This window comes from Mobula hypostoma, chromosome 2 (assembly GCF_963921235.1).
Source record: "Mobula hypostoma chromosome 2, sMobHyp1.1, whole genome shotgun sequence".
Taxonomy (NCBI): Eukaryota; Metazoa; Chordata; class Chondrichthyes; order Myliobatiformes; family Myliobatidae; genus Mobula; species Mobula hypostoma.
Genome location: NC_086098.1, coordinates 87237960 through 87256196, shown reverse-complemented (window position 1 = coordinate 87256196; position 18237 = coordinate 87237960). Strand labels below are relative to the sequence as shown.

The window sequence follows — 18237 nt, the reverse complement described above, 5'->3', positions numbered from 1 at the left end:
ACTTTGTGCTCCATGAAGACTCATAGCATCAAATCGGAAAAGTCCCTGATTACAACCACCTGTCCTCTCAGTGTTCTTCCATATTGAACAACATTTGGTAGAAGTACTTTAAGTAGAAGAAGTAAACAGAAGGTTCATTGATAGAGTATTTTATTCTTCATCTTCAAAATTGTCTTGTTAGTAGGCCTACTGACCAAATCCTGAGAGGCATAGCAGAGTCTACAATAGGTAGTAAACCAATACAAGGGATAGGATAAGTCTATTCTAACTTGCCCTCCCTAGTCTATCTATTACAGCTATACTAATCCTAATGTAGAAGTGATCTCTACTGAGGGCACTGGATTGTATTATTTATAAAACTGCTAAATGGAATATGATCAGAACAGATCTGGTAGCACATGATGGATCATACATGAGTTGTTGTGATCTAAAAGCAACAGCAAAAATGTATACCACAGTAAGCTTATAAGCTCATTATGTATCATTCGTTCTTTTGTCACAGTCAAGTCAAAGCATCAATGAGAGGAGCTGGGAAAAAGGTGGGGGAAGGTGGAATGAGGGTCAGGATCAGCATCAGGCTGACCCAAAAATACAGTACCAATCCAATGACAATGCAACGCAGGACTGTGTAAATGCCATGATTACAAGAGCAGGTCAGAGGCCAGATATGCTGGATGAATGACTCAGCTCCTGACACCTTAAAGTCATTCCACCAACTATAAAGAGGGAAAGAATATCCTCCACTTACAAATAAGTACAGCACCAACAGTATTTGAGGCTCAATTCCATCCAAGTAAATGCAATTGTCTAGATCGCAAGCCCATCCACATCATTGCCGCAATGTGTGTAATCTGCAAAAAACACGAAAGTTGTAAATATTGGCTACCCTGCTAGCATCTCTAACCTTCAATATCAACTACCAAGAAGAACAAGGATAAAGACTGCAGATGTTGGTATTCTCTTGCATAGGAACACCAATACTTCAGTTTTCCCCAATAGTTTATCCATCATCTCAATTTAATGAATATCACTACTTCTGCTTCCTAGCTAGGTTTACATCTTGCAACTTCTTCCACAGTAGCTTGTGGGAAGTACCTTCAACCAAAGGATTTTCATGGTTCAAGGAGATAACTAACAAGCACCTTCTCAAAGGCAATTGGAGATGAATAATAAGTGTTGCCTAGCTATTACATTCAAATAAATTAATAGATGTACAAGGTAATTGCCATGCTTTGGCCAATGAAAATAGTGTTACGTAGTCACACTAAAATAACACTCCTACTACTGGTCATGGTATGACTCTTCAAATTGCCATTGTACTCCATTCCTGGTATTGTAAACTTGTCACACAATAACAACATGTACTGTAACTTGTGATTTGCTACTGTAATTGCGGCCTCTGGATATTGGTGAAATTACAGTGGCTTGGTTTTGGCCTTCCCAGCTCTTAGATGATAAAATGATGGCTCCTTTTTATATATCATAGGGTTGGATGGGAGAACCAGGGTTTCCAGGTCAACCAGGACATTCTGGAATGCCTGGGATGAGTGGAATAAAGGTATTGTATTTTTATTCTGTTCTTGACCTTTTTTATAATCTTTATAAGAGCACAGGTGAAATAACCAAGATTATGCTGTATGACTCTTTATAATGTTCCTGTCTTCATTAAGATTATTGCAGATCCTTTCCTTCAGCACTGCTTTCCTGCACTAAGCCTAAATCCATAACCCTTAATATTCAAAGATTTGTTGATTCCAGTCATGAATATTCTCGACAATCAAGCCTTCAATGTTCTTTTGCAATGAAAGTTCCAAAGATTCACTACCTTCTTGGTTGAAAACAAATTCTTCAAGCCTCAGTCCCAAATGTCTGACACTGTATTTTGTAACTGTGATCTTTCGTTTTAGACACCCATGGCATGAGAAACATTGTCAGTACATCTTTACAAAGCCCTGAAGAACTTTTGTGGAATTCATTGAGATCACCTCCTATTTGTTCAAACTGAAGAGTATATTGATTAACCTTTTCTCATGGAATAAACTCCTTCATCCTAGAAATCATTCTAATGAACCTTTATTGTACCCTGTCTATCACAAATATTTCCTCCATTAGTGAGGGAAACTAGCTCTGTACACAGTATTCTCAGCTGCATTAAGCTTTGTATAATTTCAGTAAGTTATCTTTACTTTTGTGCAACACAAAAATTGCTGCAGGAACTCAACAGGTCAGAAGCGAATCTATCAGTGTTACTTATTGTGTTTGGTGCTTCTGTTGCGAATCCTCTATATTGTTGAGACCCGACACAAATTTGGTACTGCTTCATCAAGCATCTTTATTCCACCTGCTGTGCTGGCCAGGATCTTCCAGAAGCTAACAATTTCAATTCTGCTTCCTATTCCCACATTGACATGTCTATCCACAATTTGGAGAGGTTCCAGTCTGGTTACACAAACACTGAATTCTCAAACTTGCAGTAATCGCTCCCACACTATCACATTTCCTTATTTTTCACTTTTCTAGCTCCAACTGGCCCCTATCACCCATGCTTTTCCTTTCTCACATCCTTTCCCTCTCTATCTGCCTAATGCACACTTACTTACTCCTCCTATCTCCCTCCCTTTATTTCCATGTATTTCCCACTGTCCTCTCCTATCAGATTCCATCATATTCAGCCTTTCGTCACTTCTGCCTATCATCTCAACCATCTTACATTATTCCCGTCCTCATCTACTATAAACCCCTCTTTTTTACCAATCCTGATGAAGGTTCTCCACTGTAAATGTCGATTTTCCATTTCCCTCCATAGAAGCTGCCTGACCTGCTGAGTCCCTCCAGCACTTTTTGTGTTGCTTCAGATTCCAGCAATTGCAGTCTCCTGTATTTCCTCTTTACTCTTGATCTGAAATTCTCTTGCATCATACTATTCAGATTTCTTGTTGTGTGTGCACTTTGTTTCACTGATGTATACGAGAACATTTGGTCTGACTGAACCCCAGCTCTATTCAGTCTCTCAGCATTTAAAATGTACTCATATTTTTCATATTTTTTCTTCCAGATTGAATGTAATGCAGAAAAACTTCAATTTTCCATGTCTTCATCCATATCCTCACAGCCCTCTCTAGAACTCAGTTTTTGCAATTAGCAAATTCAGATATATCACTTTCGGTCCCTGTCAAAATTATTGATAAAAATTGTGAGCAACTGGGCCCCCAACATTCATCACTGCAGCACCCAGTTACAACAGCCTTCCTACCGAAAATGATCCATTTATTCTGAGTGTGTTTTTCCCCATTAATTAATCTTAATCTATGTCAATATATTGCCTCCAATTTCATGTGCTCTAATTTTGTATAATCCTCTCTTGTGGAACCTTATGGAAGGCCATACCCACTGATTTTTACCCTGTTCTGTTCTGCTTGTTACAGTTTCAAAAAAAAACTTATCCAACCTTATTTCCATTTCATAAATCTGTTCACTGCTATTCTTTTCTAATTGCCCTGATATCACCCTTAGTAACTTCTAAAATTTGCTCTACTATGGATGGTAGTTGACTGGTCTGTAATTCCATTTTCTGCCTCCCTCCTTTCTTCAGTGATGAGATTATACTGTTCACTTAAAATCTTTAAAATCTTCAAAAACTTTAGATTCAGTGGAATTGTGAAATAACTGCAATGCTCCTTCTTTCAAAACTTTGATTAACCTCTGAGAATTTATTAGCTTTCAGTCCCAGTAATTTTTCCTCTACTATTTATTTACAAATGTTGATGTGTTTCAGCTTCTTATTCAGTCTGGACTTGTTATTTATATTTTTGCATTTTTTTTTCATGAATCCAGACAAAAAAATTAAACAAAATCACAAAATACTGGAAATATCATGTCAGGCCACATCTGTGAGAAGAGAATGATTCAGATTTCAGGTCAGAGTCTGTTGGTCAGAACTGAAGGGTCCCTACTGAAATGTCGATTCTGTTTCTTTTCCCTCAGAAGCAGTTTGACCTGCTAAGTATTTCTGTCATTTTCTGATACGTTTTATATTACTAGCATCTAGTATGTTTTGACATTCAAATGTTCCTGCTATTAATGTCTGCCTATACAGCTTAGAGGAATGCGTGCATGGGCTATCTTGGCTCTCCTATAGTGTTCTTCCTACACGAGTACGCACACAGCTGGCATTTTTATATCCATTAATAACTGATTGAACAAACACTGAAGTGAATGCCTCAAAGAACAAACTAATACAACATTTTACAAGAATTGTGGTATAAAACTACTGTAAAATATTTCACATTACATTAAATTACAGTAAGATCCAAATAACTACACAATTCAATAAATTTTCTCCGTTACTGTCCCATGGGCAGTGACTCATGTTGACTCACTTCCCACAATTTCCAACTGTCCATTGAGATCTATCAACAGATATGCATCTAATTCAAGCATTACATTTCAACCAGTTTGTTCAAATAGATGTATGCTTTTCCTGCAAAATTTTTGAGTTGGTGGGCACTGACCTGTGATCAAGAGTGGAAACCCCAGCAGATTGATTCCCATTCTTAGTCTGAGTTAAATTTTGGTATGGCTATAGCCTCCTTTACTGAAGTCAATTAACTTGGGAATCTCATAAGTGAACTTGAGAGCCTCCAAGTCTTGCTGGACAGACTGTATTCTTAATCTGGGCGATGCAAGGGGTCTCAATTAGTTTTGTGTTTTTGTTAATATTTATGGGGTTAATAGATAGAGTTCCTCTGACTAACAGATTTGATTAGTCTTAAATACTGATATTCAGGTGAGTTTACATTCTCATGCAATCATGTTTTTATTGATAACATCTTGATTTTACATTTTTCATCAGCTGGAATGATTGAATGCTGACATCATGTGTTAACTTGGCAATATTCATAAGTTTTGCACTGGTTAAATGTGGAGTAGAACAGTTTGAGATTATAGGTTGACTCTGCATTCAACATGCAAATCCTGAACTCTACTCACAGGTTAGGTGTAGGAGTTATGTATTTTTTTTGTCTGTATTGTACTTTGTGTTGCATTTTTATTGTGGGTAATTTGTCACATGGGTTGGGGTATGGTAGATGTAAGGAGTATAGTCACATATTCATGCTTTGTTTTTAGTCAGTTTTTAGTCTGGTTAGAGCACGGGGTAGGTCAGGGGAAATTATGTTTTTTGTTGACCTATTGGTACGTTTAAAACTGCTAACATTTAAATACGCTAAGATCACTAATGCTGAAATATGCCTAGACCGCTTATTTCATTATATTGTTAGTTTTGGTTACATTTTGTGCTATCTGTGATACCAGAAGAGCAAAGAATGATGAAGGCTTTGGACTTGGACCAAGATAGTCCTTTGGAGGAGAGAATACTGGGTGTACAATGTTGCACTCAGTCTGATATTTTTAAGTGTAAGATCACCATCCAAGATAGAACACTTACTAGAAGGCAGATCCTCTTCAAAGTTAGTTCCGTCTGTGTTTCAGTAGGATCATGAGTCTGGTGTTATCTGCTAAAAAGATCCTACAAGGACTATGCAAGAAGGGGCTTGGCTGGGATGACACTATACCAACAGCTGTTACTCTTGAGACAAGCTGGCTGGAAGAATGCTGCCATTTGGAAGAATTCAACATTGTTAAATGTTTGAAACCCATGCATTTTGGAAAAGTTACTGCTGCACATTTACACCACTCTACAGACAAAGCAAAGATGGCTACGGAGCAGTTACCTAACCAATTGTTGCATGACACATGTTCTCAGGTACACAGTGCTTTTATCATGGGTAGATCTTGGTTAGCTCTGTTGAGACAATTTCCATCCTTCATATGGAGGTCACTGCTGCTATGATAGCAAGCTGTGTGGACACGTTATGGAGGAAGGAGTTGCACATGCAGCTTCAGGACACCATTTTTTGGCCTGATAGTATTTCTGTGCAGAAATATATCAAGAATGTAGCTTCCATGTTCCTAACCTTCGTTGAAGAATTCAGAAATTCTTAAGGTCTTACAAGCCATGTAACCCATCAGATATGGCTTCTAGAGGGTTGAAGGTGAAGGTTTTTGTAAAGAATAAGACATGGGTATCAGGACCTCAGTATCTTCTTCAGCCTGAAGGTGAATGGCCTGTAAATCCTGATTGTTCTGGAGAACTTCTGCTAAATGATCCTGAAGTCGAGGGGATTGTTCCAATGAATGTCTTGCAGACTGAAGAGGTGGACGCAGTTTGCCTTTACTTTATCCACACTTTTCTCTTTGACTTTATCCATTCTTCTCCAATCTGTTGAACCCACCCCTCTGCTATTTAGTTTAAAGCTGAGTTACAACCCTAGTGATGTGATTCGCCAAGATCCAGGTCCCACCACGGTTCAGGTAGAGTCTGTGCCAATGAAACAGCTCCTTCCCCAATACTGGTGCCAGTTTCCCATGAATTCAAACCCACTTCTCCCATGCCAATCCTTGAGCCATGCATTTAAGTTTCTAATCTTCTTAACCCTGTGCCAATTTGCACATGGCTCAGGCAGTAATCCAGAGACTACCACCTCTTTGGTTCCGCTTTTTAATTTAGTCCCTAAATACTCAAATTCCCTCAGCAGAAACTCTTTTTGCATTCTACCTATGTAATTGATACCTACGTGGACCACAACAACTGGATCTCTCCCATCCCACTGCAAATTCCTCTGCAGGTCAGAGAAGATGTCCCAAACCCAGGCACCAGGTAGGCAACACATTCTTTGGGATGCTCTATCCTGCAAAAGAGAACTTTGTTTTTCCCCTGGCCATACTATCCCCAATTACCTCTGCATTTCTCTTCTCATCACCACCCCCCCCCCGCCCCGAATGGCTCCCTGAACCATGGTGCCACAGTTAAGGTTGCTCATCCTTCTTACAGCCCCCACTCTTATCCCTATAGGGAGCAAGAATCTCAGACCTGTTGGACAAGGGCTTCTCCAGCACTATCTCTTGGATCCCACTACCTCACTTGCAGTCACACCCTCTTTTCCCTGACCACAGACTGAATTTGAGGCAGCTAATCTAATGGGTGTGTCTACCTCCTGAAACAGAGGAATCTGGTAACTCTCACCCTCCTTGATGTGTTGCAGTGTTTGAAGTTCAGATTCTGGGTCATCAACTTTGAGCCTGAGTTCCTTGAGCAGCCAACACTTGCTGCAGATGTGATCACCAAGAACCACAATGCGGTCCACAAGCACCCACATCATGCAGCTACAGCACATCACCTGATCCTGCATCTTCCTTACTTTATTTAATTAGTTGTAGCTTGGTGACTTTTTATTCAACCACTCCAAAAGCTTTACCTACTGCTCAACTATGCTTCCTCACCGAAGCCTCTTGAGCCAAAGTTGGTAAACTCTGCTCTCACCACCATTAAACTATATTGCAAAGCGACTTTTAGTCCCACCTTATTGAGCCTACAATAACTTCGCCACTATTCTAATTATCGGTTCGCTTTTTTCTTTCATGCTAAGTGCCTCTATTACCACTAGCACTAGCGAACTGCTTACGTAAAGGCGAAAATTTGGTCCAACCAGTCCATTCTGACATTTATTCTCCACTTTACCTTCCTTCCATCTCTCCTCAACTGATTCTATCAAGGTAAAATTTCTGTTTCCTGTTATCTCTTTTCTCAAATGCTTGTCCATTCTCCCCCCCCCCCCCACCCCCACTAAATGGGTCTATTCTACTTGCTTCTAAATCTCATTTGGGTATCCTTTACCTATTCTCTTAAATTACAGTTTATTCTGAAGTCCCCATTGGATTTTGTGATTGCATAATAGCCTTTATTATATTCATCCCCATAAAGGGATATGTTCTCTCTGTTCAGACTGTTGAAAAATGTCATAACAATGACTCCGTATGTTAAGTAGAATGATAGATTAGAGTGAAATATTAGATTACTCTGCAGTCTTCTCAATAGGAAAAATCTCTGCAGAATCAGAGTGATCCATCAGAACTCTGCTAAATATCACCTAGCTGGCTACACATAAATAGAGATATGCTTCCAACAAATGGGTCACTTTCCACCAGAACAGGTTACTATTAAGCATGAGCATATCATATTGCTGGCATTGTGGACAAAGAGACATCATCATAAGCTGATTGATCTATTTCATGAATAGAGAAATGTCACCAAGTGCAAAACATACTTCATCAGGAAAAATTGCTATCCTAGGCACACAGAGACTTAACTCCAAAGAAAACACTTGGGTTTAATATAGCTGATGTATTCAGAGAATCACAAATTTTCATGGTCAAAGTAGATAGGTTGAAGATAGATCATATACTGTACTTGATCTATTATTTATTTTATTTGACTGCAACTTCCATTTTCTGAAATATTTTGCCAATGATTACATGTTCAACAACATCATGCCTTTGCGATTCAATGATGTAATGGACTGTCATACCATTATCTTACCTTTCTCCAAAGATGATACATGTTTCTATACATCTACAAGATCTGTACATGAACCAGGTACTTCTTCTAAATATGTACATTTTGTACATGAATTAATAAAGCAATAATGGTGTTTCAAGCGCTGCTGAAAAGAACACATAAATGTTCTTCTTCAAATATCTCCCCCCCCCCAACCTTTATACTGAGAGCCTCTACAGTCATTGAGACATTTGTTTTTGCCAATTCACCCACAAAGATGGCTAACTTAAGTGCAAACTTGATGAGCACAAGATGCTTTATTCATTTTCTTAGTTTGATATGGAATTCATTACCTTTAGTGCTGATGCAGGGTCTTAACCTGAAACAATACTATCCCTTTGCCTTCATAGATGCTGCAAAGTGCCTGAAGCAGTTTGTTTTTTTTTGGTGTAACTTATAGCATCTGTAGTTTCTTATAGTTTTATTACCTTTGTATTGTGATTGGAGTGGCAGCCTCCTAGTTAAATTGCAAGTTTCAAATGGAAACAAATTTTTCAACTATATTTTATCAATTTGGTGCTGGATTAAATATATATTGTAGAGAAGAGCCAAATAAATGATTCATTTGTTTATTCGATATAATTTGAGTTAGCATTAATTCAAACAACTATGTTTACAGTAAGAGTTTATTTCCTGTTGGGGTTGTTGTTGCTGATGGGTAAAATATACTTGTAGGTCAAAGCTGATTGTAGTAGTGCTAAATTATTTTGAGAAGCTATTACATATTGGCTCTTGAAGTATTGAACAGAAACAATATAAGCTTGAGGAAATCTGCATGCATCCTCTTTTTTAGTGGATCTTCATGCTAGGGTCATGTCTTGCAGAGGAAATGATAATATCTACTAAATTCCTGGTGGATCATTTTGTAGCTTAGAGAATGGATAGGAATCAGAAAAAAAGAAGTAGATCCTCTGCCACAACATTCATACTTCAAGACAGGGGTGACAGAGAAACTTGTTGGGCAGAGTAGACTGCTTCATGAAGAACAAGTTATGTAAGCTCACTGAATTCCAGCAGTGAACATCACAATGTTGTCATGATGAACCATGAGTTGCATATTACAAGTAATAACCCTTGTAATTCATGAAGTGCTCTGGGCTCTGAAGAGAGTGGTTCATCATGTGAGAAATAATTTTTTTTGCTAAAATTTATTTTATCTCCTTTAGGGTTCCAAAGGAAATGCAGGTGTCCAGGGAAAGCAGGTAAAGGCCAAATTTTCTTGGTTGTTGCAAATCAATTAATTCTAACAATTCTAACTCTGTAAAAGAATTAAAATTTCAGTGTATTCTATAAATCCAGTATGAATATAATGAATAAAAGAAACAAAAAGTGAATTTTATCCTAATTAGTTTTCCTGTTTCTTCAAGTTAATTCTAACAATTCTTCTTGAATCATTCATTAAGATGTTTGCACTTGAAGCTATCATATTAGAACATTGAACGGTACAGCACAGGAACAGGCCCTTCAGCCCACCAAGCATGATCAATTAAACTCATTCTCTCCATTCCCTGCACATTCACATGTCTTTCTAAAAGCCTTTTAAATGCTATTATCATATCTGCCTACACCACTCCCTCGAGCAGCCTGTTCCAGGCACCTACCTTTCTTTGTATAAAAGATATGCCTCACACATCTCCTTTAAACATTTCCCTTCTCACCTTAAACGTGTGTTCTCTAATATTTTACATTTCTATCCCAGGAAAAAAAATAACAGCTGAATACCTTATCTATTCCCCTCATAATCTAATATACTTCCATCAGATCTCCCCTCAGTTTCCAGTATTCCAGAGAAAACAGCCCGCACTTATACACCTTCTCCTTAGAGCACATGCTTTAATCCAAGCAGCATCCTGGTAATCCACTTCTAAACCCTTTCCAAAGCCAGCTCGTAAATCTCTCATGAACCCTTTCCAAAGCCTACCCTCCTTCCTGCCATGTGGCAACCAGCACTGCAAATAATATTAACCAAGAATATAGCCAATTATCTGTGGATACAGTGGAATTAATATAATGCCATACAAGAACAATATCTATATTTTATGATATTTAATGAGTAGTTTTAATGGTGATTTTTATTTAACAAAAACATTTTGCTCAGTCATATTTTATTCTTAAATGTATTTTAAGGAAAAACATTAAACCAGACAAAAATTTGGTCATGTTACCAGCTTTACAAAATCCAGTCATTTTGTCTAGTTTGATTATCAGATTGTTTAGCAAGCTATAATTAAGAATTAGAACAGTTAAATTACTGTTCATTCGGCAAAGATGATTAAGTATGTAAAGGGGTATTAAAAGAAAACAAAGTAAAAGAAAAAGCATTAGTATATAGTCATTTATTTATATCTTGGGCCTTCACAGCCAATAAATTGAATCAAAATGTGGTGGCTTTCAATCCAGCTATCATGACTTTTGTAAAAAAAAAGTTGTGAATCTGGAAATATGAACTGGAAAATCTGGAATAAAAACAGAAAATGCCGGAAACACTCAGCAGGTAAGGCAGCATCTGTGGGGAGGGGGAGTTAACATCTGAGATGGAAGATCCCTTGCCAACATTTAAGTAACACCTAGCCATTTGCAGACTCTGTATCGAGTCCAACAGCAGAACCCAGAATTGCAGGATCTCCCATAAATAATGAACTAATATGTAAACCTAGATGTGGAGAAGGATTGGCACTTATTCATATGAATGAATAGTGATTTTCTGCTTGCACATTAGGAAGGGAAATGACTTAATTTAATTTTGATTGATTTTTGATTTGCATTGGAAAAAATGTTGTAGCAATATGAATGGAAAATCAGCAAAGTGACAGAAACAAGTCACAGTAAAAGGTTGTTTTTGAGACTCAAGGGAAATGTATAGTGGAGTTACCCAGGAATTTATACTAGGTTGATAGCTTTCCTTGAGATATATTAATAATTTGGAATTGGGGATACAGAGCCACATTTCCAAATCTGTAGGTGATGCAAAAATTGGAAGGTCAGTGAACTGTGATGAGGATTGTGAAAGACTTAAATCAAGTATAAATATAGGCATGCAATGGGCAGATAAGTGGCAGATAAAATTTAATGCTGAGAAATTTAACTTGTTACATTTTGGTAAAAAGAACTAAAGAACACATTGCGCAGGAATGCAAAATGAATCAAAGCAACCCTGTCCTTAGCATATGTGTTTTTTTAACATCAAGTCTGATACATTTATACAATATTAGTGCACTTGGCTGCCATGATATGACTCATGGCCTGATTTTAGATAGAATTCAGCTTGCAATAAGAAACTAGGTTAAGGGAGTTAAAAACAAATCCAGAGCTATTTAGCTCCTGGACTACAAAACATTCTCAGCAGTGAGTTTCTGGCTTACGGTGCTGAAACACCTGGAAGTCAGTCCACTTAGGAGAACATTTTCATGGAATGAATTGGAATTGCCAGATGTGTACATACATCTACTGATGCTTCTCCACACATCTTCAGTGATGCTCCTGGAATCATCGGGTGTTTCGGGTCTTTCAACAACATACAACCTCCTCCAGGTGACCCAGCCGGGGCTGATCAGACCCCAGCTTGTGTCCAGGTGGTTAGCTACTTATGACTCCATGGCTCCCCTCTTTTGAGCCACAGCTATCTTGAGGCCCTCTCTGCCAGAAATCTATGGGGAAGAATCTTCCATGAATTGAATATTAAACATTCCCCCCCAAGTTTTCAGAAGCCTCTCTGGAGGTGTTTGTGGAAAGGGGTAGGACCAGATGGAAACTCTTGTTTTCCAGAAGTACAAGAATTTTCATCAAACTCCCTGTTGATTAAGCATAGAAACAATTCAAAAGTGTCCATCCACAGCATTACAATGCAGTGTAGTAAGTGTTTCAATTATTTTACTGGAACAGCAGAATTAACTTCTCCTTTATTTATCACGCTCTTCCTAGAATCTGAAGCACTAGACTGTCCTATCCGGCACTATAGTATTTCCTACCATCCATCAGCCCCCAGTATAAGTAGACATATTACCACCTCTCATTCTGATAACATATTTACTGTCACCCATTTTGTGCTATTGCTCGGGACAGATTTCATTGCAGCTTCCTGATTGTTCACTTCACATTTGCAAAGCCGATACATCATGTTGTGATCGGCCAATTTTCCTATGCTTCCATTGTTGAGTCAAAACTTTTCAGCAAAATAGCACCTTGATATTTGAGTTTTCTGTTTTCATAAAATATAAATTGTCTTTTGATTTGCCCAATGCACAAAATATATCCCCAAATTGTTGCAACATAACTTAAAATTATTGTTTGGCAATTTTCACTAAAATCAAAAGACATTACAATTATTTATGGACTATGTCCTTAAAATACACTAGTACTGTAGGAACTAATGTTGTAAGATTCTATTTCCAGACAGAACATTCTTGTTGTTTGGAGGTGATCCAAATGAAGCTGTACTGCAGCTGTCTAAATCCAAGAGGAAATAGAATTCGCATTTGAAATCAAATATTCACAACAACAACATGTAGAAACAAACTGGATTTATTGTTTGTGAATATACTGGTTAGATTGAATAATAAGTGCCTCTGTAATTACTGTTTTTCCTACAAACTGATGTTATTTCTACACTTTAACTATTTCAGATAGAGTGGAAAAACTGCTGAAGTTATTTTCCAAGGCAATTTACTAGACAAGTGCTTAAATATTCAAAGAAAATATGCATTAATAACATGTATATTGTAATACAACCAATATGAACTACAATATAAATTTATTATCAATAATCATAATATATCTCACCCATGCAGTGCCATTTCAGGCCTAATTTTAAGGGCTGAAGAATTTCTAGATGCAATTATTTGTAGTTGTGACTTTAACTTCCCTAATATTGATTGGCATCTGATTAGTTCCAATGGTTTAGATGGAGCAGAGATTGTTAAGTGTGTCCAAGACGGATTCCTGTCACAGTATGTTGACAGGCCGACTAGGGGGAATGCCATACTAGATCTAGTATTAAATAACGAACCGGGTCTACAAGAAGGGTCAGAGCCGTCTCTATTTGCTGAGGAGACTGAGGTCCTTTAACATCTGTCGGACGATGCTGAGGATGTTCTACGAGTCTGTGGTGGCCAGTGCGATCATGTTTGCTGTTGTGTGCTGGGGCAGCAGGCTGAGGGTAGCAGACACCATCAGAATCAACAAACTCATTCGTAAGGCCAGTGATGTTGTGGGGATGGAACTGGACTCTCTGACGGTGGTGTCTGAAAAGAGGATGCTGTCCAAGTTGCATGCCACCTTGAACAATGTCTCCGATCCACTACATAATGTACTGGTTGGGCACAGGAGTACATTCAGCCAGAGACTCATTCCACCGAGATGTAACACAGAGCATCATAGGAAGTCATGCCTGTGGCCATCAAACTTTACAACTCCTCCCTTGGAGGGTCAGACACCCTGAGCCAATAGGCTGGTCCTGGACTTATTTCCTGCATAATTTACATATTACTATTTAATTATTTATGGTTTATTACTGTTTAATTATTTATGGTGCAACTGTAACGAAAACCAATTTCCCCCGGGATCAATAAAGTATGACTATGACTATGTCGGGTCACAGATCTCTCACTGGGAGAGCATCTGGGGGACAGTGACCACCGCTCCCTGGCCTTTACCATTATTATGGAAAAGGATAGAATCAAAGAGGACAGGAAAAATTTTAATTGGGGAAGGGCAAATTGTAAGGCTATAAGGCTAGAACTTGCGGGTGTGAATTGGGATGATGTTTTTGCAGGGGAATGTACTATGACATGTGCTCAATGTTTAGGGATCTCTTGCAGGATGTTAGGGATAAACTTGTCCCAGTGAGGAAGGTAAAGAATGGTAGGGTGAAGGAACCATGGGTGACAAGTGAGGTGGAGAATCTAGTCAGGTGGAAGAAGGCAGCATACATGAGGTTTAGGAAGCAAGGATCAGATGGGTCTATTGAGGAATATAGGGTAGCAAGAAAGAAGCTTAAGAAGGGGCTGAGGAGAGCAAGAATGGGGCATGAGAAGGCCTTGGTGAGTAGGGTAAAGGAAAACCCCAAGGCATTCTTCAATTATGTGAAGAACAAAAGGATGACAGGAGTGAAGGTAGGACCGATTAGAGATGAAGGTGGGAAGATGGGCTGGAGGCTGTGGAAGTGAGCGAGGTCCTCAATGAATACTTCTCTTCGGTATTCACTAATGAGAGGAAACTTGATGATGGTGAGGACAATATGAGTGAGGTTGATGTTCTGGAGCATGTTGATATTAAGGGAGAGGAGGTGTTGGAGTTGTTAAAATACGTTAGGACGGCTAAGTACCCAGGGCCTGACGGAATATTCCCCCGGCTGCTCCACGAGGCAAGAGAAGAGATTGCTGAGCCTCTGGCTAGGATCTTTATGTCCTCGTTGTCCATGGGAATGGTACCAGAGGACTGGAGGGAGGCGAATGTTGTCCCTTTGTTCAAGAATGTAGTAGGAATAGTCCGAGTAATTATAGACCAGTGAGCCTTACATTTGTGGTGGGAAAGCTGTTGGAAGAGATTCTTAGAGATAGGATCTATGGGCATTTAGAGAATCATGGTCTGATCAGGGACAGTCAGCATGGCTTTGTGAAGGGCAGATCATGTCTAACAAGCCTGATGGAGTTCTTTCAGGAGGTGACCAGGCATATAGATGAGGGTAGTGCAGTGGATGTGAAGTACATGGATTTTAGTAAGGCATTTGACAAGGTTCCACGTGGTAGGCTTATTCAGAAAGTCAGAAGGCATGGGATCCAGGGAAGTTTGGCCAGGTGGATTCAGAACTGGCTTGCCTGCAGAAAGCAGAGGGTCTTGGTGGAGGGAGTACATTCAGATTGGAGGGTTGTGACTAGTGGTGTCCCACAAGGATCGGTTCTGGGACCTCTACTTTTCGTGATTTTTATTAATGACCTGGATGTGGGGGTAGAAGGGTGGGTTGGCAAGTTTGCAGACGACACAAAGGTTGGTGGTGTTGTGGATAGTGTAGAAGATTGTCAAAGATTGCAGAGAGACATTGATAAGATGCAGAAGTGGGCTGAGAAGTGGCAGATGGAGTTCAACCCAGAGAAGTGTGAGGTGGTACACTTTGGAAGGACAAACTCCAAGGCAGAGTACAAAGTAAATGGCAGGATACTTGGTAGTGTGGAGGAGCAGAGGGGTCTGGGGGTACATGTCCACAGATCCCTGAAAGTTGCCTCACAGATAGATAGGGTAGTTAAGAAAGATTATGGAGTGTTAGCTTTCATAAGTCGAGGGATAGAGTTTAAGAGTCACGGGGTAATGATGCAGCTCTATAAAACTCTGGTTCGGCCACACTTGGAGTACTGTGTCCAGTTCTGGTCACCTCACTATAGGAAGGATGTGGAAGCATTGGAAAGGGTACAGGGGAGATTTACCAGGTTGCTGCCTAGTTTAGAAAGTATGCATTATGATCAGAGATTAAGGGAGCTAGGGCTTTACTCTTTGGAGAGAAGGAGGATGAGAGGAGACATGATAGAAGTGTACAAGATAATAAGAGGAATAGATAGAGTTGATAGCCAGCACCTCTTCCCCAGGGCACCACTGCTCAATACAAGAGGACATGGCTTTAAGGTAAGGGATGTGAAGTTCAAGGAGGATATTAGAGGAAGGTTTTTCACTCAGAAAGTGGTTGGTGTGTGGAATGCATTGCCTGAGTCAGTGGTGGAGGCAGACACTCTAGTGAAATTTTAAGAGACTACTAGACAGGTATATGGAGGAATTTAAGGTGGGGGGGGGGTTACATGGGAGGTGTTGGCGTGTGGCCGAGTGGTTAAGGCATTCGTCTAGTGATTTGAAGGTTGCTAGTTCGAGCCTTGGTTGAGGCAGCGTGTGTGTCCTTGAGCAAGGCACTTAACCACACATTGCTCTGTGACGACACCTGTGCCAAGCTGTATGGGTCCTAATGCCCTTCCCTTGGACAACATCGGTGGCGTGGAGAGGGGAGACTTGCAGCATGGGCAACTGCTGGTCTTCCATACAACCTTGCCCAGGCCTGCGCCCTGGAAACCCTCCAAGGTGCAAATCCATGGTCTCATGGGACTAACGGATGCCTATAAAAAACATGGGAGGCAGGGTTTAAGGGTTGGCACAACATTGTGGGCCGAAGGGCCTGTACTGTGCTGTGCTGTTCTGTTCTATGTTCAATGGTTTACAGTTCTATCCCTCTTGAAAATGAGCCCCAGTACTTTGCTTTTTGTTATTATCTATTAATTGCATCTGTACTTGGTATGAATTTAGAACCAAGATTTCAAACCCCATTTCAACATTTGTTTTCTAAAGGATCAAAGGCCTCTACGTTTCCTACAAAAAAAAATCAAATACATTTAACAAATTCAATAATTCCACGCATATACAGCAAACTTCATCTTGAATTCCCAATGTTAACCCTAAACCTCAATTAAGTATAGTGCATAAATTTGGCATTGTATATTTCCTAATTTTATATAATTTTTGTAACATTAGCAATTGTGGAACAGTAACTTCTGTTTTTTGTCAGTTTGAGTTACTACCATTTTTGAATTCTTCACTTTTTTCTTTCATGGCTACTATCATTTTACAACATTTCCTGATTCCACATTTTCTGAATTTAGTCATAAATTACCTTATCAAAAACCATTAGAATTTCCAAATATAGTGACCCGAGAATTAATTAACAGCAACTATATATTGGCAGCAATAGACTGCATTCCCCTTCAGCTGAATTTCAGAATTGTAGTGTAGTGTGATGCTCGTTCCACAGAGCATGTATAGTGCTATCTCCTGTATTTGTGTAATTTACTTTAATGCTTTTACAAAGATTCCTTTTAAATCTGAATTGCCCATTTTTTAAATTATGTTTTCAACTTCCAGGTGGCTCCTTTTGCATCTTTCAGACAAAGTTCCTGTCACTTAGAATCATAAAGAAAGCTTTTGACACACTGGCCTTCATTAATCAATGTATTGAGTTCAGGAGATGGAATGTTATATTGAAGTTTTATATGACATTGGCGAGGCCGAATTTTGAGTATTGTGTGCAGTTTTTGTCACCTGGCTACACAAAGATGTAAACAAACTTGAAAGAGTATAGAGAAAATTTGCAAGGATGTTGCCGGGTTGAGGACCTGAGTTATAAGGAAAGATTGAATAGGTTAGGACTGTATTCCTTTGAATGTAGAAGATTGAGAGGAGATTTGATAGAGGTATACAAAACTATGAGGAGTATAGATAGGGTTAATTCAAGCAGGCTTTTTTCACTGAGGTTGGTTGGGACTACAACCAGAGGTTATGGCTTAAGGGTGAAAGATGAAAAGTTTAAGGAGAACAAGAGGGAAAACCTCTTTACTCAGAGGATCATGAGAGTGTGGAATGAGCTGCCAGCACAAATGCTGCTTGTGAGCTCAATTTCAATATTTATGAGAAGTTTGGATAGGTATGTGCATGAATGGTAGAGGTATGGAGGGCTTTGGTCCTGGTGCAGGTCAATGGGAGTTTAAATGGTTTCAGCATGGACTAGATGGGCCAAAAGGTCTGCCTTTACTATACTTCTCTGACTGATATCTAAGCTAACTCCTCTTCAGGTAGTGGAATCACATTAGTTGTAGTTTTATGCAAATGTAGTAATGCTTCTGCTATCCATTTTCCTTTATATTTTAATGTATGTGGATGCAAATCATCCAGATCAGAGAGTTTGCACTGTCTAATTGGTTTAACTTTATGACTCTTCTAACCCTTTAGTGAAAAATTCTGCATATTAGAATACA

The 18237-nt window shown here is 39.1% G+C and overlaps 1 protein-coding gene across 1 annotated transcript in view; it reads left to right on the top strand.

Annotated features, from left to right (window-relative positions):
- Nucleotides 1-18237, top strand: part of col21a1 (collagen, type XXI, alpha 1) — a 213423-nt gene that overhangs the window by 161221 nt on the left and 33965 nt on the right. The window contains exons 21-22 of the mRNA XM_063068745.1: nucleotides 1487-1558; nucleotides 9622-9657. Coding sequence (XP_062924815.1) covers nucleotides 1487-1558; nucleotides 9622-9657 — 108 coding nt within the window. The remainder of the gene's footprint in view (nucleotides 1-1486; nucleotides 1559-9621; nucleotides 9658-18237) is intronic.